The sequence below is a fragment of the Natrix helvetica genome, assembly GCF_964273705.1.
Source record: "Natrix helvetica genome assembly, chromosome: 3".
NCBI lineage: Eukaryota > Metazoa > Chordata > Lepidosauria > Squamata > Natricidae > Natrix > Natrix helvetica.
In genome coordinates this window covers 130826438-130852525 of record NC_138549.1, presented here as the reverse complement: position 1 = coordinate 130852525, position 26088 = coordinate 130826438, and the positions used below count along the sequence as shown (strand labels likewise).

At 36.8% G+C, this 26088-nt stretch overlaps 1 protein-coding gene across 1 annotated transcript; it reads left to right on the top strand.

Moving 5' to 3' along the window:
* The first annotated feature begins 65 nt into the window (after positions 1 to 65).
* EIF2D (eukaryotic translation initiation factor 2D) lies at positions 66 to 25832 on the top strand. The gene is made up of 15 exons (XM_081947185.1): positions 66 to 314; positions 1750 to 1940; positions 3183 to 3266; positions 4862 to 4952; positions 6223 to 6330; positions 7755 to 8050; positions 9720 to 9837; positions 11553 to 11598; positions 13800 to 13903; positions 18704 to 18862; positions 19332 to 19421; positions 20796 to 20891; positions 21688 to 21808; positions 22333 to 22507; positions 25624 to 25832. Exons 1-15 carry the CDS (start codon positions 259 to 261, stop codon positions 25692 to 25694), a joined length of 1806 nt encoding a protein of 601 aa, XP_081803311.1. The 5' UTR covers positions 66 to 258; the 3' UTR covers positions 25695 to 25832.
* Positions 25833 to 26088: the final 256 nt, after the last annotated feature.

The window sequence follows — 26088 nt, the reverse complement described above, 5'->3', positions numbered from 1 at the left end:
GGCATCTTTGCTGCTGAGATCACCGGAGCAGGAAATAGTCGTCGTACCAGTTGTGGGAATAATCATGCAATTGCTCCGCGGACTCCTTTTGTTGCAGTACCGCACTATGGCTGCGCCCATGTAACGAAGGAAGGTTTCTATCTTTCCAGACAACCAATGGGTCCCCCTTTCTAAAGCATTCCCCCCCCCTCCTGGGGAATCCACGATCGGCGGAATTCCAAGTTCTCCCAGAACTGGAGTCTTGGCATTTCTTTAAATATGTTCGTCAAACCTTTCAGGGTGAAATCCAACACCGCTATCAAAGGTTCCGATAGGTGAGTTTGCTTTCCTTCATTTGAAGGCGTTATGTTCTTGGGAGTTGTAAATCGGGATATTTTCATATCGACCGCAAGGAGCAGTTTTATATGAGCAAGCCTAAGACTCTTTTACACGATAATGACGGGCGCGGTTTTGAAATTCTGTGGTGAATAAATGCCTGCTTCAGCGGGAATGCAAACTTGGATCGTTTTACTTACAGACGTCGTGTTACGTGGAAAGATCGATGGTCGACAGATAAAGTGAACTGATTGTTACTCCAGCACTGCATAGTGTATATGCATCGAAAGGAATGTTGGGCTAATATTTTGTTTTGACAAAACAATAACGATCTTCTAAATATATGTTATTAAATGAGATGTAATTATCTAATCTTGCCATCTTTAAAATAAAAATTACCGTCCTAGAATAATTGACAATTTACAAAAGAGGAAATACAGAATAGCATTGTATTACTTTCTGAAATGTTTTTATATATCGATTTTTCTTTTCAGATAATAAAATACTTGTTCTTATAACTCTGTAGTATCTGACAACATTTTTTGTTAAAGAGATTGTTTGGGCTTTATATCTATGACGTTAGAGTTTAGAAATTGATTGTATTATTTGGACCAATAAGATTGTTTCTCAACTCTCAATACTTGAGATTATTTTAAAACTGGTATTCTTCAAACTGCTTTTTTTATCTTATTCACTATTTGCTATCATTGAAGCAGATTTCCATTCAAAATAGATAATTCAATGATACTTTACCATTAAAAATTGCAATAAATAGGTATTTCTTGACTTACAACCATTTGTTTAGTGGTTGTTTTTAAAAAAATGACTTATGAACATTTTCCCACTTATGATCTTTACAGCATCCCATGGTCACGTCATCAAAATTCAATTCCATTGACAATTGCAATGACCTGAGGTCATATTGTCACTTTTTGTAACCTTCTGAAAAGCAGAGTCAATGGGGAAGCCAAATTCACTTAACAATCCTGTTACTAAATTAACAACTGCAGTGATTCAATTAACAACCGTGACAAGAAAGGTTGTAAAATGGAGCAGAACACATTTAATAACTGCCTTACTTAGCAACAGATATTTTGGGCTCATTAAGGTCCTACCTTGAGGACTACCTGAATAGAATATATAACTGTGATTTGAAATAAAGGCTTTAGAATAGTGTGTCAGTCTTAAAATGACTTTGGGGTTTTTAAATAACTTTTTAAATGTTATAGCATACTTAGGATATTTGAATATTTTGTATGAGTTGCTTGGGAGAATAAATTGACAGAATTAGGATATTAAGAAAATAGGTATTAATAATGTACTACTAAAAACAACTCATAATCTTATATATAAGTAATCGAGATTGAATGATATGGTATTCAACGGATGTCTATTTCTTGATATATAGTAACAGGTATAAAATTAAAATTGCAGGAGGAAATTGCGAAATGATGTTGCAGCAACATTTCCCACCCTAACTTCGGAACAACTGGCTGAAGTTGTGCCAATGAAAGAGGAATTGAATATTATTAAAATGTATACTCATAAAGGAGAAATTGTCACAGTTTATGCCAATAGCAAAAATCCCATCCTTTTTGAAATGGAGAAAATGCTATATCCAACAGGTACAGCAGATATTTCAGTGAGCAGTTGATGTTGAGACTTGGAATTTTTCTCTTTTTCTTTTTGAACAAGTTATTTGATCATTCTGACCCTTGGTTTCCATCTCCAAGAACAATACTTCCTAGTTATGGTCCAATACTTCCTAGTTATGGCAATAAAGTTTCAAAATAATTAATTGCAATTAAGTAGCATGCTTTTCATGATGCATATATTATTTCTGAAGCATGGTTCGTTATAACTCTTCTCAAAATATATTTCTGCTGGTGAGTGGAAAGAAAGAATTTATGCTGATTGTAGGAGGATATGATTAGGTTAATTAGGGTTTTAGTTTCTATGAAATGATTGTGATGATAGTAGTAGATGCATACAGATAGTCCTGGCTTAACTAGTCATTTAAAAACCATTCAGACTCATGACAGCCACGGAATTGGTGCTTAATCCCCAGTAACCATCTGACATAAATGATAGTGTCACCTCCCCCCCCCCCCCCAAATCACAGGATCATATGTTGGATGAGCTAGCTTGGTGACTGGTTATGGTATTTTGTAGTCACATGACTGCAATTTGTGATTATTATTATTTTTTGCCAATTTCTGGCAAAAACCTCCACCCACTCAAATGAGTGGATTTGCTTAACAGCAGCAGTGTTTGCTTAACCGGGGGTGAAAAACAGTATACATTTTTTTCTGGTCATGGGAATGCCTAATTCTATGACTGCAACAATTTACAACCATAATTCTAGAGTCAATTACAATTATAAGTCAAGGATTATCTGCATTTTATTGTAGTGCTCAACATTTCCTGACATGAAACCACTCTACATTTACTATTTGATTATGGTAAATTAATAATCTATTTAGCCTAAGTTTTAGATATCACCATTTCTTCAAATGTAATAGGCAACTATAGTTTAAATAAGCCATGACACTTAGGCCATAAACATGGTACAAAAAAGGAAGCATAATTGCACAGCTCTAGCTAATCAATGTCAGCCTTTCATTGTTATACTTAGAAGCTTTAAATATTTTGTACTCACTCCTTTGTATGGGTCATATTAAAACTTATGCTAATGAAATGATTGCATTCTTCAGTTAGTTGAATGAAAAATTGAAATGAGGAGGGTCATTTGGATATGCCCTTTATTTTTCTAGTAATTTCTATTTTTTATTTTACATTATGCAAGACTGAGGAGAAATCAATGTTAGCAAAACATTTAAAAACTATTTTCTTTTCTCTTTGGGCAGTGTATACTTTATGGTCTTATCCCCACCTTCTCCCTGCCTTTTCTACTTGGCCACCCGTGATGCACAAATTAGTAGGAGGAGCAGGTAAGGAAACAGATTGAAATCTGTTGGGCTGTTTATCTGCCTTTTTGTGGAATTTGCCTTCAATATTTGGCTTGTAACACTATTGATCTGAACATGCATATTTGAAAGTAGGTTTTTTTAAAACACAATTAAATACATTTTCAAATAGTCATACTTTTTTACCATTAATTGACAGTTTCAGAAGAGCTTTGGGAAATTTCTCATATTTAACCTTAACAAAATAAAGGATAGTCAGTTAATAATCAGTCTGACTTGACTCCCCCCCCCCCTATTTTTCTTGGTGGCTTTTGAATGCCCTCCTAGAGAACACTTCTGATCCCTAATTGTTATTCTTCAGACACTAAGAAACTTTTTCTTATGCTTTCCTTTATCCTAATACAAAATCTAATACAAATTCTTAAATTCTATAATTTAAGTTTGGTTTGTAACTAATAAATGCTGTGGCAGAATTGTTGAATTGACAGTGATGAGAAAACTCAAGAGACACACTGGGCTTATACACACAATATCCTAAGCCATGCTAGTGTTTGTTTATGGGTGCTATACCAGACAGCCTGAAAAACACGGCCAATATTCAAGTTGTCATTTTATCATTTTAACAGTATGCAGTTGTAGAAGCTATGCAGGTACTCTCCTTTTGTGTGTGCGTGATTTTGAAGTATGCAAAACATTTGGCAAACACTTCCTGTCTGTGTTTTATGAATTGGGAGGGAAAGTCTGACTCAGTGACCTATTTAATCAATATTGAAACCTATTGAGGTCTCTGCATCTTTTTATGCATTTGGAAGGGTTGAAATATACTCAGGAATAGTTCATATGCTGCAGATGCATTAATTCCAGTTTTCAGCTGTTCCTGCCTTCTGGCCCTGTTTTTGAAGTGCAGAAGAGAGAATAACCATTTGTCAGCATGGATACAGACCTGTGTGTGTATCCATCCATCCATCCATCCATCCATCCATCCACATAAACAAACACAGGTTTGTGTCCATGTTGACTAACTATACATGTACACACACAAACATATAAGTAGCATTGGTTTTGGAATTTCTGGAATAATAGTTATAGGTTAGAGAGCCAATTTAGTGTAGTGGATAAGGTAATACTTTAGAAACTGGGAGACTCTGAATACTAATCCCACCTTCAGAACAAGACCAGCTGGGTAATCTTGAGCCAGTCACTCACCCTCAGCCGTAGGAAGGAGGCAGTGGGAAATCACTTCTGAAAAATCTTGTTAGGAAAACTGCAGAAACATGTCAAGGTAGTCTTGGAAAATCAGACATAACTGAACAGAAAAATAAAGTTATTTTAAGGTACAGATTGAAGAGATTTAACATAATACTTGATTTCAGACATATGTTGAACATAGTACCTTTTAGTGTCATGTGAAGATCACTGAGCCAAAATAATATTTGGATAAAATAAAAGATTGTGCCGATACCTTTAAGCGACATTGCTGAAAAGATGATACTTGCTATGAAATGTACCTTGCATTTTATTACTGGTATAATATTTTGCTTCTTAATTGCTTAGTACAGAATTGTGAGAGGTTACTTGAATATTTGTTCTCTTGAACATATTATGTTTCTTTACTACAGACTTAATGCTTCCAGGAGTTATAATTCCCAAATGTGGTCTTCCCCAGATAAATCGAGGTACTCTCTGTGCTGTTACCTTAGTAGAAAACAGGTATGATTTCTAGAGAAAATTAATGCTAAAAAGGTTAATGATTTGTTAATTAACTCTTATTTTTATATTCTGAAATGTTGGCTACTGCCTACTGTCTCCTTTTTGGGAGGACATTTTTAAAATTTTGGCACTTCATTTTATTTCATGTTATCCTATTTTATTGGCAGCTGTATTATTACATAAGGTGCTCACCAGTCAAAATTTTATTGGTCCCTGTAGCATCAGATCAAACCAACATAAAACTTATATCTGTTTTTAGAAGAAAAAAATGTAGGTCTATAGCAGTGTTATAGAAATGTACGTAGTTGTGAATAAATGAAACATCTTCACACTGAATTAAACAATGATATGAAATAGTTTACAGGCAGAGGCTTTCTCTTTCTTGATTTTTTTTAACAGAAATGAAATCTCTGTGTATAAAGCAGATCTATCAATGAATTATTACTCTTCCGTGAAGGCAGACTATTGCAGATTGCATATGTTTATAATATTGCAGGTAGAAGTCTCTTGAGTTCATATATTGGAGACATTTGCTTGATATCTTGAAGAATTTCTTTGGTGAAGCTGCTTGTAGGAGGGGGGGGGGGTCGTGTCAGCTTCAATTGGTATCCAAGTCTAGCATGCTTCATTGTTGCAATTTATGTGCAAGAAAAATGCAAAGAAGGAAGATGACCCCAGGCTTTGTATGTATACATTTTTGTGTAGTATCAGGGATAATTGTGCTTTTTCCATAGAGCAAAGTTGGAAGGTAGAAGCACCTTTTTCTGTCTTAAAACACTCCCTAGTTACAAAGCTGATTCTCTGTATATAAAATATAAAAATTAGGCAATTCTTTGTTTAAGAGGAAAAATCAGGACATTTGATTTTTCTCCTTTTAAGGTAATGCCTTTTACTATTTTTATTGTTTTTCATTACAAAAAGACATTCCAGATCTGAAGGGTAAATGTTAACAAGAGTAGTAAATCTACTTGAAAACTTGATAATGCACTGAACAAAATACAGGTGGATTAGAAAATGAAGAACAGAAACTGCATTTTTAATTGTTCCTTTAGCAATGTTATACTTTGTCTCTGGGTGTCATAACCCTTGAACTTTGGTGTTTCTTCTAGGTTTTAACTTTGACTTTCAGGATAAAACATAAAGCCAATATCAGTTAATTCATGTTTTGGGTATGATATGTAAATTAAGACAAACTGGTCTTTAGAACTGTTTTAAATGGAGTAAGAGTTTGACTTAAGCATGTTGCATTCTTTTTCTTGTCTTTTTGCAGAGCTCCTGTGGCCATTGGAACAGCTATTATGACAACTGCTGAGATGGTAGCAGCTGGAATGAAAGGAAAGGGTTTCACAGTGCTGCACACTTACATGGATCACCTATGGTGAGGATACAGACAAATTTGAGAGAATCTTCCAAATCCAAAGTAAAGCTATTCGTTTTGGCACCATATTAATTCAAGCCTTGGGCCAGTTGATTTCTGGACTCTAACCTGACTACAGGTAGTCCTCAACTTATGACTACAACTGAGCCCCAAATTTCCATTGTCAAGAGAGGCAGTTGTTAAGTGAGTGGCACCTCATTTTATGATCTCCCCCCCCAATTGTTAAGTGAATCACTGCAGTTAAGTGAATCATATGGCCATTAAGTGAATCTGGCTCCCCCCATTGCTTTTGTTTGTCAGAAGAGTGCTGGGAAGATTACAAAGGATGATCACATGACCCCGGGACAATGCAGCTGTCACAAATAGATGCCAGTTGCCAAGAACCCAAATTTTGATCCCAAATTTTGACCACGGGAATGCTGCAATGGTCATCAGTGTGAAAAACGGTTATAAATCATTTTTTTTCTGAGCTGTGTAAACTTGAAATGGTCACTAAATGAATGGTTGTTAGTTGTGAGAACTACCTACTGTATATATTAAATTAGACAATATATTAGATTTTATTAGAATAATCAACTTGTAAATCAGAGTTTCTAGGTTGAGGCTTTATTTCAGCCATGTTAGGTCAGCTTACATTTGCACTTTTGAATAACAAAAGGAAAAGGTTTTGGGTATATCATCAATTTGGAGAACTGGGAGATCTCACAGTGTTTCATGAGTAGTCTCTAATTACGTGTTAGCACTCCTAATAACAAACATCAAATTACAACAAAAAGCATGGGATTTGTTTCTAGTCTTATTTGAACCTTGCTTCTAAATTGGGCCTAAATTCTACATTGGGCCTAAATTCTAAATTAAATGTTTGGTGATACCTACTCTTTTGTAGCCTAGTGATATCAGTGTGGAGTTGGGGAGCAGTATTCTCCCTAAATTCCCCCTTGCACTACTAAGATATACATTTCCCTTCCCTCTTGCATTAGGTCCCAGAATAAATTGTATGTGCCACTATGAGATATATGCAGGTTTGAATGGTTCCATTGACTTCATAGTATTGAGATGTTCACCTGAATTGCACTGCTCTCCCTACAAATGCAATTTGAAAATGTATCTGTAATTTGCGGACGCAAGATTTCTGTAACTTCAGGCCACATTCAATTAATATTTAGAATGTGGGTGTTCTTGTGCTTGGTTACGCAGACAAAGTCTTGAATTGGCTTTTGGTCAATTCAAGACCTTGGTCCTTTGTATTGGCATTCATTAACTGGTATTATTTCAACTATAACTTTTATGGGATCAGATGGTTACTGCTATTCTGATTTCTCTGGAATAGGTATTGCATTTTAAGTCGACTTGTTTCCATGACCTTTTGGCTTCATACGGAGTATGCTTTATCACATTATTTATGTTCTTTTTAAATTCACAAGGGCAATTGGTGACAAATCAAGCCCACCTACAATACCCCCCTTAGAAATAGAAACTCCTGAGACGGTTGCTGGAGAAGAGGAAGAACAGAAGAATGAAGAAGGGGAAACACCTGAAAGTAGCCTCTCTCTTGATCCATCCTTGCAGATGGACATTGAACATCTCAACTTAGAGGAAGACATTTCGTGTACTATCATAGGTGAAAAAGAGGAACTCAGTCAAAATGATGCTGCTGAAAAGACTGAAGAGAGCGAACCAGATATTTCTCAGGAGATGGAAGATAACAGAAGTCCACAAGGTATAATTAGAGATTTGCACAGAAATAGGTTTACTAGATGCAGAGAGTAGCTGCTTTGTTTCTATCATTGTTTTTCAATCTTTTCACAGATAGTACCACGTTTAGGACATGGCAATATTCGAGTACCACCAGTCGCTTAGCAATGTGTCAAAAACTTGATTACCAAAAAAAGAAAAAAGGGATAAAGTACAGGTAGCCCTTGACTTACAACAGTTCACTTAGTGACAGTTCGAAGTTACAATGGCACTGAAAATAGTGACATGACAGTTTTTCACACTTACAGCCATTGCAGCATCCCCATGGTTATGTGATTTACATTTGGATGCTTGACATCTAACTCACATTTATAAATGGTTGCAGTGTCCCGGGGTCATGTGATCACCTTTTGCAACCTTCTGACAAGCCAAGTCAGTGGGGAAACCAGATTCGTTTAACAACTGTGTTACTAATTTAACAACTGCAGTGATTCACTTAACAAATGGGGTAAGAAAAGTCGTAAAATGGGACAAAACTCATTTAACAAATTTCTCACTTGGCAACAAATTTTGGGCCGAATTGTGGTCGCAGGTTGAGGACTATCTGTACACCCACTTACCATACTTTTAATAGGAAACTTGTGCCTGTTTCTCTGATATTAATCTTTGCACTTGTGGTTAGAGAGTGCGTACTGCTAGAATTAAATCAGATTCCAGCTGAAGACAATCCCAAACAGACAAACCTGGAAATGGTGAAGTTAAAGAATTGCTCACACAGCTTGCTTGCCCATTGTTTACAAAATTACAAGCTTGATGAAGCAACACACCTGCTCATGCTTGCATGACAGACCAATCCCTAAACCATTCAGAACCACATCCATATATTACCAAAAGTTAAAACATGACTGGCCCTTGAAGCCACCAGCAGCTTTTACTACACTTTGCTTTACAACAGTCTCTTTGCACAAAGAGGTCAGGGAATAATGGAAGCTCAGCAGATTGCAGCAATTCCTCCTACAATCCTCGGGTGGTATTCAGCAGGTTCTAACCAGTTCTGGAGAACTCGTAGCGGACATTTTGAGTAGTTCGGAGAACCAGTAAATATCACCTCTGACTGGCTCCATCCCCATCTATTCTCTGCCTCCCGAGTCCCAGCTGATCGGGAGGGAATGAGGATTTTGCAGTCTCTTGCCCCTGGAGTGGGGAGGGAATGGAGATTTTATAGTATCCTTCCCCTGCCATGCCCTCTAAACCACACCCACAGAACTGATAGTAAAAAAAATTGAATCCCACCACTGCTCAGGACCCAGCAGAGTAAAAGAAGAGGGAGCCCACAAGGAACAACAGCATCTCTGCAACATCTTCCTGACAATCCCCCAAAAGAAAACTTTTGAAATCGGGCTTGAGAATCAGATTCTTGAGTGAATAAGAAATAAAACCTTGGCAGAAGAGATGTATGTTATTACTTTAAATTTATGAGGGATAGCTTGTTGATTGATTTATTTTATTTTTTGCTTTATAGCTGTACATTTTTATTTAAAAATTACATAAAATCCTTATTTGAAATCATGTTAGTGGTGTACAACACAGAAGCATGAATTGATTAGAAGTGACTTTATATGCAAACCAAACAATACTGTATTCTGTGCAGAGCCCATTGAGGGACATATGGTGCCCAATGTTACTTTTTACAGAGCAAATGGACGCCCTGCTTTATCAGTGTTTCTTTCATGCCTTAAAATGTAAAGTGAAGAAGTCAGAACTCCCCCTGCTGACCAGTACGTTTTTGCGTAACTACATGTTTTCCTGCTGGTAAGTATTATTTCTTTTATGTATTAAATTTTTATATCAGCCATCTCACTCTGGGTACTTTACACAGCATAATATAGCAATCTAAACACACAACTAAAAGCACAATTTGAAAACAAAATTAAACAAGTGAAGTGATAAAAGTGAATCAAAGTTTAAAAAATTCATATTTACCAATATGATAAGTATAATACAATGGACTTTTGTAGGCTGAATATTAAGTTTGCTGCAGAGGAATAGTTCTCAAAATCTGGTCTGCAGACCCCTGGAGTCCCTAAGGCCCTTTCAGGGGATCCATGAAGTCAAATAAATAAATATTTTAACATTTAACGCATTGATAGATAAACCACATATATCAAAACTCTTTGGAATCCTGAATCATTTTTAAGAATGTAAAGGGCTCCTGAGACCCTAATGTGTGAGAGCAACTGCTGTAGAGAATTGTTTTCTGTTTGAACCTCCTAGATTTTACCCATGTTCACCATATCTGATATGTTACTATAATTCATTCATTCAGAACATAATTGATTAACCTAAAAAAATACGTACTATATCCATGAGTAACATTTGCATGTACAAAGTACAAGTTAATACAGTAACACAAGGTTGATATTTTTGAACCTAGTATCCTAATATGGCAATATACCAGTTAACTCTATGATATTTCAGTTCCCATAATTCATAAACTTAATTCAGAGATTGCAAAAGCATTATGTTATACAATTTAGCTTCCTACTCTGGTTTAGTTAAAGATTTTGCTCTCATTCCAACAATCAGTTGGAAGATTATTAGTTAGAAATATTAATTGCAACAAAACCAAAAACCATATGCCACCATCCTGATAGTTATGCAGCTTCTGACAATGCTCTTTTCAGCCTTAGATGCGTGCTTTTCAAATTTGGTGTATGTGTGGACTAGGCCAGCAAACTGGTTAGGGAATTCAGAATCCACATGCCTTAAAAGTGCAAAATTTGAAAAACACTGATCTAGTTTAACACCTTTTAAAAATCTATGTAGCTTGAAGTGGAATTGGCACATGGAGCCAAGACAGTTAACTCCTGTTGAATCCAGTTAATTCTATTCCAATCACTTTTACTACCCCAGATCCCAAACAGAGCTCACTTTTGTCCCATTATTTGAAATAGAAATACAACTGATTAAACTTGGAATTATAGGTATGTAAAGCATGCATTTCTATACTGAGTGAAGTTCTGGTGATTCTCAGCTGCTTGTTATCTGCAACATGGTTTAGAACCATTAATCATGAAGGTTGCAAAGTACACAGTTGACCTCCTTTGAGCATTCGGAGAATGGAAATGCTTGTGTTGGGGAGTTTTGTCTGTATGTAGAAGCTTCCTTATATGTAAGAATATTCTGAATTAAACCAGATCCTTTAACTGCACTTGAGCATGTAGGAGCTTCTTTGTGCTGTATATAAGGATATTCTGGATTAGGCCAGACTGCAAGGACAGTCCGTCTCTATTGATTAATGGATTGAAGTTATCTTGGAGTTTATGCTAGCTAAGGATTCTTTTTTTTAAAAAAAGAAGACCATGCTTTGGTAAAGTCAAAATCCTATGTGCATAAAAGACTAAGCCACAGCAATTGTAATTAAATGAATCACAATATGAATTTAGCAAGGTTGTCTTTCTAGTTAGCTTATTCTAGATGATGCAAAAAAAAAATTGTAATTATTTTTTCCTTTAATTTATTAATAGTCCAAAAGATCAACAACTGGATATAAAGAAATCTAGCTACAAAAAGGTGAATAGTTGTTTCTTTGTGTATTTATGGAAGTTTGCAGTAATAAACCATTTGATTTAATATTGTGGGGATTTTCTTGATTTGCCTGCTTCTCATATTTATGTTCTAATTTTGCCAAAGGGTTCTGCCCTCCCACATCCTTTTTAATATCTACATGAAACAGATGGGAGAAGCCATTGGTTGGGTTCAGGGTGATTTATTATCAATATAATGATGACACCCAGCAACACATCTCTGTCGCCAGCTGTCCAAATTAAACTGTCAAGATTCTTTCCCAGTGGTTTTGGCTCCCCTAGATGCGGGAGTTTCAGAGTTTCCATTTTAGTTCTGGATCAGGTGGCACTTTCCCATTCAGATGTAGTGCACAATGTGGAGGTTCCCCTGGATTGCTGCTCACAGAGCAGGTCACAGCTGTGGCAAGAGGACTCCCAATTAGTTAAAGCTCTATACGGCATAGGGCCAGGTAACCTGAGGGGCTGACTTTTCCCAAGAACATCTGCCTTTGCTGTATGCTCATACAAGGAAGATATGCTTCAGATTCCTATAGGACCTAGGAAGCATGCCTTTTTTTTGTGGTTTCCCCTGCTCTCTGGAATGCTCCCTTCCTCTGATATACAGCAGACCCCAAATCTTTTCATCTTTACAATAGCCATTAAGGCCTGGTTTGTCTCCCAGACATTAGGGACCAGTTAAATGGGAGTCCCTGCCATGGTGTTTTTGTTGTGTGCTTGGTTGTCATTTTACATTTTATAATTTGTATTTCTATATTGACTGTTTATTTTGGTATGGTTTTCTTTGTTGTTGTTTTTCTGATTTTTTAAAAATGTTGGATGCCACCCAGTCTCACACCGTTTGACTTGGGAAGCTGTATACATTTTAAAAATAAATAAATAGACCCATGTTTAGTCCATTCTAAGCCTTATAAATTCATTGGGCGCCTGAGCTAGTTCTGTCTCATTCTCTATCTCTCAGCCTAGGCTCCTTGACAGGGTTGCTATTGTCTAAATAAAATGGAGATTGACAAACACCCCCCCCCCCCCGCCGCAAGACACCTTAAATCTTACAGAAAAGACAAATACAAATCTAACACATACATACATAAATCTAGGGAACAATGGAAGTGAACAATGCACATGACCATATAGATAAACCATATAGATAATCTTAAATTATTTTGGATCATAGTGCAATCCTGAGATATACTCAGAATTAAATCTCACTACATGCAATGAAAATGCCATTTTAGGACTGCAGTGGAAACCTGACGTGCTATATACCAAACTGAATAAAAATAAGTAAGTATGATGTCATTTCATCTCTATCATTGACCATGCAGTGTAGATAATTTGGAAACTGCTCTAAAGTGGAAATATGGAAAAGTAAAGCATAGATTTGGCATCCGCGTGCAAATTCATGGATTAAAAAAAGTGTAATGGATAAAGTGGCGGGGTTTTTTAGAATTTGCCAAAATAATATATTAGATTTTCAAACCAGTATTTAAAAAATACAAAACTGTATTTGTAGTATTAGTTACTGCACATTGTATCTCTGGTCATTCATTCAATTATATGCACAAAATGGTCTGTGGGTCAAGCAACAAATGAACCGATTGATTTGTACTTTCCCATGGATATTTGTAAATGGTTTGAGTCAGGGCAATCTTTTTATTGTAACAATAGCGTGAGTTTTCTTCTACAATGTTGCAAAAAAATTGTGCTAAGAAATTTGTTCTTCCCCCCCCCTCCTTTTCAAGACATAAGGTCTGAGATAATTCCAATTTAGAAAAGAGATTAACAATATTTTGTACTCATAATTTTTCCAATAATGTCTCTCCAATGTAAATTGCTTCCTCTGTATTATTTTACTTGTTCATATCTTTTTAGCAAACATTTAAGAGTTACACATTCATATAACTTGAAGGTGTCTATTCAGCTGATGTAGACTTTAGTATACTGCCATTGCAGCCAGCCCAAAAAATAAGTATGTGTTAATTGTAGCCCATAGAACTTCCCGATATTGTTGTGAATAGATTACTATCAGCCTTTGCTTGTATTACCTAGGCTCCCTCTTTTTTCATCTGTATCCCAAGTCTACAGTGAAGAATAGACATTCCTTAGACAATATCCCCTTTTATTTGGACTATCTTATGGCTGATACTACTATTTTGTCCCAATATTCAATTTTAACTATTTTTCTCTTAGTTCTCAAAATTTTTGCACTCAGTGCAACAGCAGAAGATTCTTCAGGTAAAAGAATTGAATAAGGGTGTGGAAAGTATTGTGGAAGTAAATTGGAGACATGAAAGGTAAGATTTTAAGTCATATAACCGCAAACTTGCAAAAAAGGGAGACATTTGAATATGGGGGTCCCTAATGCTTCTCTGAGCTTGGTTGTTTTCTTGCAGAAATGGTAAAAAAAACCACTTCAAATCGTGGTCATGGAACCATGGGACACAGCAACCAGTTATATAAATGCGAGCCAGTTGCCAAGCCCCCATAATGCAATTGTATGAACCTGGGGGGAATGTCAGTCATAATTTTGAGGATGATGAATGATCCAAAAATTATTTTGCTAGTGTATAAAATCATGGCTATTGTGCAATGGTTTATAAATTTTACTAAATGCCCTATCTTATGTACAGTAACTTCTTCCAATCTATTGGCCACTATTTCTTCTCCTGATCTATAACATAGTTTGGTTAGAATATTTACCAGTGGTTCTTCTTCTGTTAGTTGCCATATTTCTGTAGATAGTCTTTCGACACTTGTAGCCTTCCAATTTGATAATGACTTGAGTGCTAATATAAATTTATTTTCTAATATAGATCTTATAAATAAGGAATACCTTCTAAGACAACATGGAAGTTGACAATAATTAATAATAAATCTGTACTGTACAGATTTTCAGTGTATCTTTGGTCTTCTTTAAATCTGTCTTTGGCATTCTAACAAGTTTCTGGCTAGAACCTTCTGAATTCAGAGATCTTTTGGAAGACTGTCTTTGTTTTTCCAACTCTGTTTTTATTCTCAATGTCTTTATTCGTGTTGCCTCTTGTCTCTTTTACAGCATTCTGAAATTATTCAGTTCCTTCTTTGATTTTTTTTCTTTTTTAACTTTGGCTTCTCTTCCTATCAATTTCCATCATTTATTCCAACATACAGATTGCTTTCTGTCCCCCCCCCCGTGTTTGTCAGTCTCTTTTCTCTCGTTCCCTAGCAATAAGTTTCAGGATTTCAAAGTGATTCCTGATACTCTTCTAGAAAATGGTGGGTGTATGCTCAGGCTCATAGATGCTAGTTGGCTTTGTTCTTCCACTGTAGCTTGAGTTGAAACTTACAGATAAGCAGTTTGTCATGTGTTCCATAGGCAGCAACTGTCTGTGTCTTTTAATTTATGACTGAGCTCTTTCATCATTATAGTCACTTTGATTTCTATTTATCTGATGATGGCCATCTACAAGGACATCATTTTGGCTATTTAAATACTTGTATTAGCAGTGAAGAAAGGATTGGATTGGCAGAAATGTTTAAGTTGTTCTCCTGCTTCATTTCTCTTGTCTAGGCTGTACAACCCAACTCTGTTTTTCTCCTTAGTTTTTCCAGTCTCCAACCGCAAACAGCATAATCTGCTTGCAAGTTTTGGCAGTTTCAGATAGAAATTGACCATAAGAGTAATAAATACCAATAGTTGGAATATTAACTTGGGTCATAATCCTAATAAAGGATTGTTCACAAAGTCTAATTGTATTTTTGGTTCATTGTCTGCATTGCACCAAAATACTGTCCTTAGAAAGCAACACAATGCCTTCTTTATTTTTCATGACCTGAATAGTAAACAGTATGATCTTCTAACTGAAAGTGCCCAATTCCAGTCCATTTCAGTTTTTGGGTGCCTAAGATATCACTATGTAGTTGAGTCATTTTATCTTTCACTGTTTTGAACTATTCCTCATTCATGTGTCTTATACTCCATGTTTCCATTGCAAGGTTTTTTTTTGACATTGTCTGGTTTTCTTTTCCTAGATGTCTATACCAGCAACTAAACACTCCAGAAGCTTAAATTTAGCCATGACATAGACATCATTAATAGTCCAAAATATCTTCAGCTCTTCCTCTTTAGCAGGCTAAATGCCATCAAACCTGAAGAGCCAACTAAACTGTATTGCCAATCTTATAATATTGTCTATCCATGCAGTAGTTATAGTAAAGTATAGTAGTTTGCCATTGCCTTTGCATTTCCTCCTCATAGTGTGCTTGGCTAATATGATCATCAGCTTCCAGCATCTTTTTATATCACTGCTACCCTGTGCCCTGTTGCTTGCTTTAGTTGGATTATTGAGTTTAGTTGGATTATTCATGTTTTGAGTAACTTTGCTGGCATATGTACTCTTGGAATACACTCCCTAACATTCCATTGCCATGATGAGGCAGCAAAGCAGATCTTGAGGGGGATTTAAAAGATAGGACTAGACTAATACTAAATGCTTTCCCAGGTATTTAGATCAACATGTTACAATTGTGCTGAACGTCAGGATCTGTAGAGCCTAAATCTCTGTATCCTATTAGAGGTGAGGGGTCAGCAATGCAGCAACAGCCAGGCTCTTTAAAGGCACATATATTTCCCCACAGCCAACACTTTAAAAAAGAAAACCCATAGAATGTTTTGAATGAAAATGTGACAATTTTGAAAAAGGGGCATCTGACACAACATAACAGTGCTTTGCAACCAGAAATGTTGATCAATCCAAACATTTAGCACATAATGTTTATCATGCTTTCACCATTCCTTTTGCGGTATGAAAAGAGGTAAATTTTTGGAAAACTCATTCTAGTGCATTCTCATTAAAATAAAATAAAAATCCAAGATCAAACTTTGGAAATCTCAGCTATTTTACTAGTAAGATAATCTACACAACAGCCCACCATTGTTACCATAGTTAACCATAGTTATTACCACTACAATCTTTGCTGCCATGCCATTGAGCCACATTTTTTGATAGCAGTCTATTTCTAAATTTTTATGGGATGCTTACATTATTTCTGTGTTACTTTTAAATGCATAATTTGGAAGTGATGTAGAAACTGTTGTGAGGAATAGGTAACTGTAATGGAACTATGCATTTGAAATATGTGCAAGATTTAAAACTTTATAAACAATGATACTTAGTGGATATGAAAGCATAGTATTTAACTTTCTTACAGTCTGTAAGCGGTAACAGACAAAAATATTTGTGGTATCTGCTCAGCCATAAACATTGTGTCAGCTGTTACACATTTGATACTTGGAAAAGTCGGGGATGCCTGCAACCTAGATATACAGTACATCTAACCTATTTCGCTTACTGCCACAGCTTCTGAATGGCAATGGTTATCCCTGATGTAGATAGTGATAACGAAAAGGAGAAGAAGATATTTGAAAAGGAAAGGCATGGCTTCTACTCTTCCTTTAGTATCAACACACACCCTCCACATACTGTATGTCATCTCACTCCAGTTTCATGCAAAAGCTGGAACTTGGGCATGCTTACCTGTCATCTCTTCCTATTGCTGCCCATGCTCTCTTCGCAAATCTTCCTCCTACTTCTGCTAAAAGTGGCAGTGGATTAGTGTGGATAAAGATGCACTGCAGCCCCTCTTCACCTTTCTCCTCGGGGATCATCTCTGAAGGGGTCGGTTCCTTGATTCTGACCTCTTGGGTTTTATTTCCTACAGGAAATTCTATTGTGTTTCCTCCCCCACCCATCTGTGATGTCACATAAATATAGCATTATGAAAATTCACATTTTACAGTAACTTTGATGAGATCTTACTTGTGCTATACCTTGACAGATGTGATATCAGGGCTTTCTGTAGTAATTTGCTAGAATAGGCAATGCACAGCCTTAGCTCTGTCATAATAGGTACTTGTGATGTCAAGAAAGTTGATTATGTCTAGGATGATCATTTAAATGTAGCTTTAGATAAGAAATTAACTAGAAGTGATATGCAAGAAGATGAATAAAATGTACCTATCCATATATTTTACACCAGAAATAGGTTTCATTAGAATCCAGTCCAGAAAGTTCTATAAAATTATTTTAAGGACATTCGTTTTTCTTTTCCCCCAGAATCATTATGAGACTGGTTTGGGATGTTGTGGATTCTTTCTGTCTCCTTAAATATATATTAAAAAATCCAAGTTTGCCATTTTCTAATATATCTGACAGTTTCATATACCCTGCTCAAATGTATGAATGTTTTCTCTAACTATTCTGGTTCTCTCTTTCTTTGCTAAATCAAAGAGTAAAGTTAAACTCTTCTGCTGCCGTAGTATCTAGGAAGTTGCTGGGTAATAAGTATTTTAAATTTCTTATGGAACAATTTATTTGTTCTAAATAGAAATCGTACAAAACAAAATTTATGTTTTACCTGTGATAGAATTTTATATAGAAAGGAAAAAAGTATTGAAAAGATAACAAAAGTAAAATATTCAGATGTCCTAAATAAGACTAAGTTTAGAAAATAAACAAAATTGAGTTAACACCTTCATTTTAAGAACTGTGTATTGTGTTTGTGAGTATATTCCTAGTTGGTGGCATATGAGCAACAATATAGTGGTTTAAAATCCCTAAATTAGAGATCCTAGCTTGCATAGAAATGTATCAGTATGTTTGGAGTAAAATTGGAGTTTGTGCTTGTTGCACACAGGCAAAACTTATTTATAGCAAATGTAGTGTGAATAGAATAGAATAGAATAGAATAGAATAGAATAGAATTATTTATTGGCGAAGTGTGATTGGACACACAAAGAATTTGTCTTTATCTTGTTGAAAAACATTATGTGAAACCTGGGATTTTCCAAAATCATCATAGGCATAAGAGGTCAATAGAAGAGTGCATCTTGGAATCCTCTTGATTTATTGTTTTAAGAACAAAAAAGGCTCCCACTTTTACTTCTGCCATAAGCTTTTATATAGCAATAATGTGAAGAGTAGTTTACAATGTCTATTTTCGGTTAAGTCAGAAAGCTGAGTTACTTTATTGATTAGTTTTTGCATGTCAGTTCTAATCATTGCAATACATCTCTGGTTAAATGTATGAAAATAATGTTTCTCTCTGCATTTCAGCATTAGATCCTTCATTGTACCGGAAACTGCAACATCTGAAATATCTGTCCAAGATTGTAAAGGTGATGACCAAGAACAACTGTACCATCCTCCTGAAATTATACCACTTTATGGAATCTCATCAAAGATGGCCCCATTGTTTCAAGAGTCAGGATATAAGTAAGGAATATAAGAAATCAGCGTCTTTGTATTCTATAACATTAAACACCATCTTACTCTTCAACACAGTGGGCCGGGAGTGTTTGGAGATGGCAACACCCCACTGCTTAAAGGAAAGAGTTGTGTCATTATTTATGTGTTTGAGTCACTTAGATTCCAGAGTTAACTTAGATGTTTTAGGCAAAAATAGAATGGTATAGCTAGACCTTATCAGTAATATTTGCATAAGTTTGAAAAGAATGGCTTACCAGGAAAAATACCTAAAATATTAATGCTTTTGGAATGCCAAGCTACTGTGTGTTCTTTATGGAAAAATGGAACCACCTCTTCCATATTCTGCCTTTTAGTTCAGAGAGTGTCAACTATTTTGGGAAATCTTTAGAAAATCTTCAGTTTGCAAGAGCAGGATATTTGCAATTGTTTCCATAATTCAACTTCACAACTGATAACGTTCTCATTTTTTCCCCAGGAAAGGCCATACCCTCTCCAGCAGTGAAGTGAGAAGTGTGATAATCAGCTATGTGAAGACTAATGAATTGGTTGATGAAATAAACAAGAAGTATGTAAGAAATGAAAAACATAGAGATCAGAATATTTGCTTATTGGCTGTATACCAGTGTTGGCGAACCTTTTCGGCACCGAGTGCCAAAATGGGAATGTGCGCCTGGAAGAGTAGCCGTTCTTCCCGGTGAGCCTGCGCACACCAGGAAGATGATCTTCTGGTTACTGGTGCCCACATGCGCACCAGCCAACTGGTCTTCCAGTTTCTGGTGTGAGTGTGTGAAGACTAGCTGGCCGGTGCACATGCGCGTGCTGGAAACCAGAAGAGCTGGAAACCAGAAGAGCAGCCGCCCGGTGCACATGTGTGCACCGGGAAGATGGTCTTCTGGTTTGAAACCAGCTACTCTTCCACGTGAAGACCAGCTGGCTGGCGCACCGGAACCCAGAAGAGCACCGGGTAACAGCTCGCGTGCCTGGCGAGATGGCTCTGCATGTCACTTCTGGCACGTGTGCTATATAGGTTCACCATCACAGTTCTATACCATTGGCATGGAATGATTACACTGGAATTTTATGATACACCGTAGCTTTCTGGGCTCATATGTTTCTACTTCCAAATCAGAATGTTCAGTCCCCCAAGTGATTAGTCCCACCCTGGTCCTTTCCAATATCTATCAATATAAAAATGAGACAGGCATTTTCTGGAAGGTTTATTATTATGTGATTTGTAATCAGATGTGCTTACTATTGCCCCATGCACAAACACATGTAAACACACATGAGTATGGGCTATAGGAGAAGGAGTGGCAGAACCTCAGGGTGGATTCCTCAAAAGAGGAATCAGCCTAGAGTCTCTATGTTGCCACAAATTGACCTAGTCCAACCCCTCTTGAATTCCATAGACCATTATTCAGCACTCAAATAGTACAAATCGTTTATTGAGTACATTCCTGTGCATAGGCATGAGTAAGTAATACATCAGTTTAGTTGGAAACTGGTCTTTCATGCCTGGCATGGGCCTTGTGAACTTGTACTCTTAATTTAGCAGCGAATTGAAACAGAAAGTACTTCCTTAGGTTTAGATAGGGCCATCAACAATAAACTTGATTAATTAATAGGTTTGCAAATCAGTAAGTTTGTTATTTTAGTCATTAAATGTACTTTCCCCAGCAAGGATTCCACAGATTAGTAACTTGTAATTATCTAGTTTATAATTATCTAGTTGATAATTGCTTACCTTGGCTGGACGAAGCCTTTATCTTTCTTTAATTTACCTTTCTAAACTGCAAAAAGTAGGTGGCAAGACTCTTCTTATTTGTAGTTCTTATAAATTCAAACCAACCTGATGCAGTAAAAATTAAGTGCTGCACATTATTGACACTGGTGTAAGGAGTAAATCATGATGAAAATGTGTTTCTTTTTTTAATCACAGCTTTGTAAAGGTAAATCCAATTTTGTGTGACTGTCTGTTGGACAAAGCAGAGCAACATGAAATCTCAAAACTCAAGTGGGATGATCTCCTCAGCAGGTGAGGGAAGACTAATTCAAAGTGACATTTTATATATTGGATATAGGCTCCCCTTATAAAGTAAATCTACCTTCCCCAATCTTGAGTCCTCTTTATTGAGACCATAATTCAAGAATTTTCTATCAGCATGGCTGATTCCTTTACAATCAAGTAACATTTGGTGAATTGGTGTCTTGTGATTTATCTAAGATGATACCCACTGTAAGAGTTATTTCATAGCCAATGGTCAGTCAATGGGAAAATTAGTTGAAATTCTTCACTGGAAGGAAAACAAATCATATTGGCTGCATGGGCACACTTTTGAAGCAGCCTTCCAAGCTTTGTAAACGTTGCAGCAGCTTTAATGAAAGAGGCAAGATGCTTCATTCACATTTTATTTTATATAAAGCACCTTGCTCGGATGTTTTGCATGACTCAAAAATTCTGCAAGTTGTACTTCTTGTGCAAAAGGTACTGTCCGATAACTGTTTGCAAGGTAAGATTTTTGTCGCCTAGTTTTTAATTTTTGCCTCTTCATCATAGGTTTTCCAATGTCTAACAGTGGCAGGTTAGTTTGTCTTTACAGTAAAATAAATGACCTGCTAAGAGAAATAGTACATTTCAAGCCCAGAAATAAGTTCTTGTTCTTGAAATATTTTTAATAGCAACATACTCACAGGGTTCAATATTCATGTACTAAATGAATAGATATAGTTGGCAATTTTGGACATCAGGAACGGCTAAGCCATAAATGCTGAAAGAACCATCTCAACATCTTTTACTAGATTAAGCTTAACATTTTCTCATTTACTGGCAGGTGTCTAAACAAACTAGAACCCTTCCATCAGGTAACCTTTTCAGGACAAGAGCCTGTTGTGAGAAAAGGATATATTCTTCCAATTGATGTAACTGTAGCACAGAGATCAGCCAATAAAAAGGTAAGAGTCACAACATGAGGACTTCTGAGCAGAAGTCCGAACTGCATTTGTCCAGAATCTATCGTCAGGAAGAAGGTTAACATCCTTGCGTGGATCAAGAAAACATCAGTGTCACCCACTGGGTTATGGCTGTCTTTCTCCATACATGCATCCATTCATTTAAGCCACCCAGATGCTTTAGATTGGTGAATCTTTTTGAACGTTCAATATTTCTGTATAATTATGACCTAAAATATGATCTGTTCTTCACATAAGTCCTAAAACTAAATTACATTTAAACAGGTTCATAAATTTTAATGCCCCTTTAGAGATATGCTGTCAAATGAGCATTTCCAAAGATATTTATGTTGATTTCTAAAGACATGTAAAGATATGATTAATATGCATGGTAAGAGGTATATCTCCCCATCCCCACAGCTTGAAAATTATCAATAAAGTAATACCCCAAATCCTTACAGTAGATTGCCTGTTAGTGGCAATATTACAATTAATTTTGTAATGCCCTTTTTTGTTTTGGTTACTAGGTAACAATAATTAAGAATCTTGAGCGGTATGGTTTGGACCCTCAGGCTGTTGCTAGCACCCTTCAGCAAAAGGTTCAAGCTAGTGCCACTATCGTCGCAATCCCTGGAGCAAAGGACAGATCACAAGTCCAGATACAGGGCAATCAGACCAACCATCTTGCTAAACTGCTCTTCGGTAAGTATCTTTGGCATGCTGTAATAGTATTCATAAATCATCCTCTGTGAATGAAGGTGGATTCCTGATGACTTCATAGATAGTTCCATGTGGTTTTCTTGGTAGAACCTCAGAAGTAGTTTGCCGTTGTCCCCTTCTTTTATTTTTACTTTCCTATCTAATAATTAACCCTGGGAAATCCCCTAAGGATTTCCATCCAAATATTAACCCAACCCAATCCTACGTGGTTTGTAAGACCAAGCAAAGTTGCTCAGGTGCTGCCACCTGCTGGGACACTGAGAATATATTATCAATTTGCTTGTATTTATTTTTGTTCCTATTCGTGGCATCAGAACAGAAAACACAATGTATCAAAGGGACATTCCCTTTTACTTTTGATCAGAGTGAAAACACATACATGCTTTTAGCAAGCAGTGATTCCAAAACTAGTTCTGATGCCACTAATAGGAACTTCTTTGCAAGTATATATGCCAATTTGCCACCTTTCTAGTGAACTGTGCATTTGTACAGTGCTACAAATTACAACTGGTTGATGGATTTTGGGGCTGTAACATTCATCAATTTTAAATGGTTATGATGAATTAAAAAGTATTTCTTAACACTTTAAAGCAGTGTTTCTCACGCTCCCCAACTTTTAAGATGTGTGGACAGGTTGCTGGCTGTGAGGTTCTGGAAGTTGAAGTCCACACATCTTAAAGTTGCTGAATTTAGAAACACTGCTTTATGGTATTCACAAAAATTGTTGCAAGTGCATATATACTCTATAAAAGAAAGTGGAATGACTATTATACATATTGTTAGTCTTTTACGTAGATATTGTTTTTTTTTTTTTTTTCAAAAAAGTTTTATTGGTTTTTTTTAAAAACATTTATGTGGAAAAGGGGTAGGTGGAATTACAAATTTTGGCAGTTGCAAATGTGGCAGACGCCCCCTCCCTCCAAACTCCTAGGTTACATCAAAGTATCAAATCTTAATATATAATCATAAAAAGTCAGCATCTTAATTCTAGAAAAAATAATTTTCAATCAATTTATATAATTGTAATATATAGTCTATTTACTATATCATATTTACTTTCGGTCTGTTTATAACATTGTGATTTCCTTATTTATTTTTGTGATCTGAGTTTTCTTGGTGTTGCCCCTTCACCCCCCGCTGGCAGAGCTCCGGCCCCTCCCGTGTCCTGTATGACCGTTGTAGTATCTTCTGTTTTTTCTAGGTTGGCTTTGTTTTTTTCCATAAAGGCCTGTGCCTCTATGGGTGTATTAATTCTGATTCTTGTCTCCTCCCAGAATATTAGCATACCTTCAGGCATCAACCATCTAAACCACACCCCCTTCTGGTATAGTTTATTCGCCAATTGCGAATAATTTTTCCTTTTTTCCCTAATTTTTTTGGGAATCTGCTTTAGAATGGTTATCTCCCTATCACAGTATGTCAATGTTTGCCCCCTTTGCACACCCAGTATTTCATCTCTTGTGGTTTTCCTAAGAAATTTAATGTGAACCTCTCTGGGAACATTATGTGTTCTGGCATATGCTGAATTCACTCTATAAGCTAGGTCTATCTCCCAATCCATCTGCTGTTTATCTTTGTGTAGGTATTCAGCTAAAATATTAGTCATAATGTCCCTTATGTTTTCCCCATCTGCTTCTATTACATTTTGGAATCTAAGATAAAAGGACATTCTCTCAAACTCTATTTTCATTTGTTGGATGTCAAGTTCTTTGTTCCCCTTCTGTAAAGCCTCTACCCCCCCCCTCGCCTCAGCCACCCCACCCTCCACAAGGTCCAGTCTCTGTGAGTTCTTAAAGATTTGGGCTTGGTTCTGTTTGATTTCATCTTTCATTTCCCTTAACTGTTTCTTAATTTCCTCCTGGCCCTGTAGAATTTGTTGAAGCATTTGTTGAAAGTCTATCTCTGTAGTCTTGGGTTGCATCAGTTCTGTTATCTTTGACTGTGTAGCTGGACTAGACGTTGCAGACGTTGGGGCAGAAGTAGCAAATCCAGGCTTTCCAGGAGGTGGTCTTTTTGGAGGCATGGTTTTTAAAGCAAGAAAGTCTGTCAAAATAGAGACTGGGCAGCTGGAGAAGTAGAGCAGGCAGGCGAATCCAGAGGGCAGAGGATCCAAACAGATGGGGATTTCTTTAGTCAGTCTAGCAGTAGATGAAAGTTTTTTCCCCAAAGAGTTCAAAGAAGAACAATCCACAAAAGATTCCTCTGGGTGGCTCGGAGACAAAGACCGGAAGCCTGAATTTTAGAGGTGGAGTCAGGTTTCACAGTTCATGAAGACAACGGAAGTGTGCCATCTTGCCCTGCCAGCTTTGGGCTCAGAGGCATAATAAAGTTTTAAAGAATTCAAAAAGTTCTCAGTTCACCCATAAATTCTGGAGCTAAGTCCGATGAAAGTCACTTTTAAAAGGGTGAGGCATCATTAGTTGGCTCTCCCCCCTCCTCCTTCCCCTGGGGGCGAAAGCAAAATTTTCTCAAGCCGCTTGTCCAAGGGAGGGGGGGAAATCCCCCTCCCTCTAGCCGCACCTCTGGCAAAAGTCCGAAAGTTTAACTTTTTTTCTTAAAAAGATGCTGAAAGGTCCATAAATTTAAAATAGAGGGAATGGAGAAGGGCAGCCTCTCACCACATTGCCGCTGCTTCGTTCAATAGCGCGTTCTCCGATCGGCATGGGGCGAGGCGCGCGCACACGGGCGCCCTCCGATACTGCTCCCCGGTGCCTAGAACGAAGCGGAGGAGCCCCCGCCAGCCGCCGCCGACGCCAGGACCCTCCGCGAGCCGTTCCCTCGGCAGGACACCTCTCCGGGGCGTCCTGTGCCCCCCCAGAAACGGGGGAAGCCCACCGGGAGAGCGGGAGCAGGCAAAGGCTTGCCTGTCGCCGTAGCCGCCGGAACCGGAAGTCTTTTACGTAGATATTGTTGAATTAAATATTGTTGAACTACTTTCCAATATCTCTCACCACTGTCTATGATGAACATCTAAGAACCACTGATATGATTTCAGGTTTTCAGAACATTTAAACTCTTAGTAAGCTGCAATTCCTATTGTGTTGTAACTATTTTAGTGCTAAATGTAAAGTGACTAATAATGTTTGATTCTGTTGCAGAGGACTACCAGATACCTTGCAGTTATATCCAAGGTCTTAAGAAAGCACCAAAAACAGGGCGGAAAAAGTAGCCAAGCCTGTACCTCAGATTGAGAGTATGTTATAAATATCTTATTCAATGTAACTGAATCCAAATGCCTTATAAATAAACTATTTTTATTTAACAGATAAAATAAAGACTTTAGATACCTGTGAGGGTTTTTTCCCAACCTACCCTTTTTATTTATAACTCAGTTTTTACCAGAATAAGATACTGAAACTAAAAGCTAACTCTGTATACTGGCTATTCAAAAAATTATAGTACCATATAATTATAGTATCATAAAATCAGAATAGAACTATATCTCTGTTAGCAACAATATAATTCATCCCACTTAATAGCTGTTTATTTTGAACTGTTTCTACTGAACAAGGATGAGAGGAATTTGTACCTTATTCCTGCACTTAGCACATGGGATGGGATGG

Bases quoted from the DNA above. Each gene is read 5' to 3' on its own strand.
- EIF2D (XM_081947185.1), top strand. From the start codon at position 259: ATGTTCGTCAAACCTTTCAGGGTGAAATCCAACACCGCTATCAAAGGT. The intron at 4,953-6,222 runs GTATGATTTCTA...GTCTTTTTGCAG, and splicing joins GTTACCTTAGTAGAAAACAG to AGCTCCTGTGGCCATTGGAA. The intron at 18,863-19,331 runs GTAAGGAATATA...TTTTTTCCCCAG, and splicing joins TTTCAAGAGTCAGGATATAA to GAAAGGCCATACCCTCTCCA.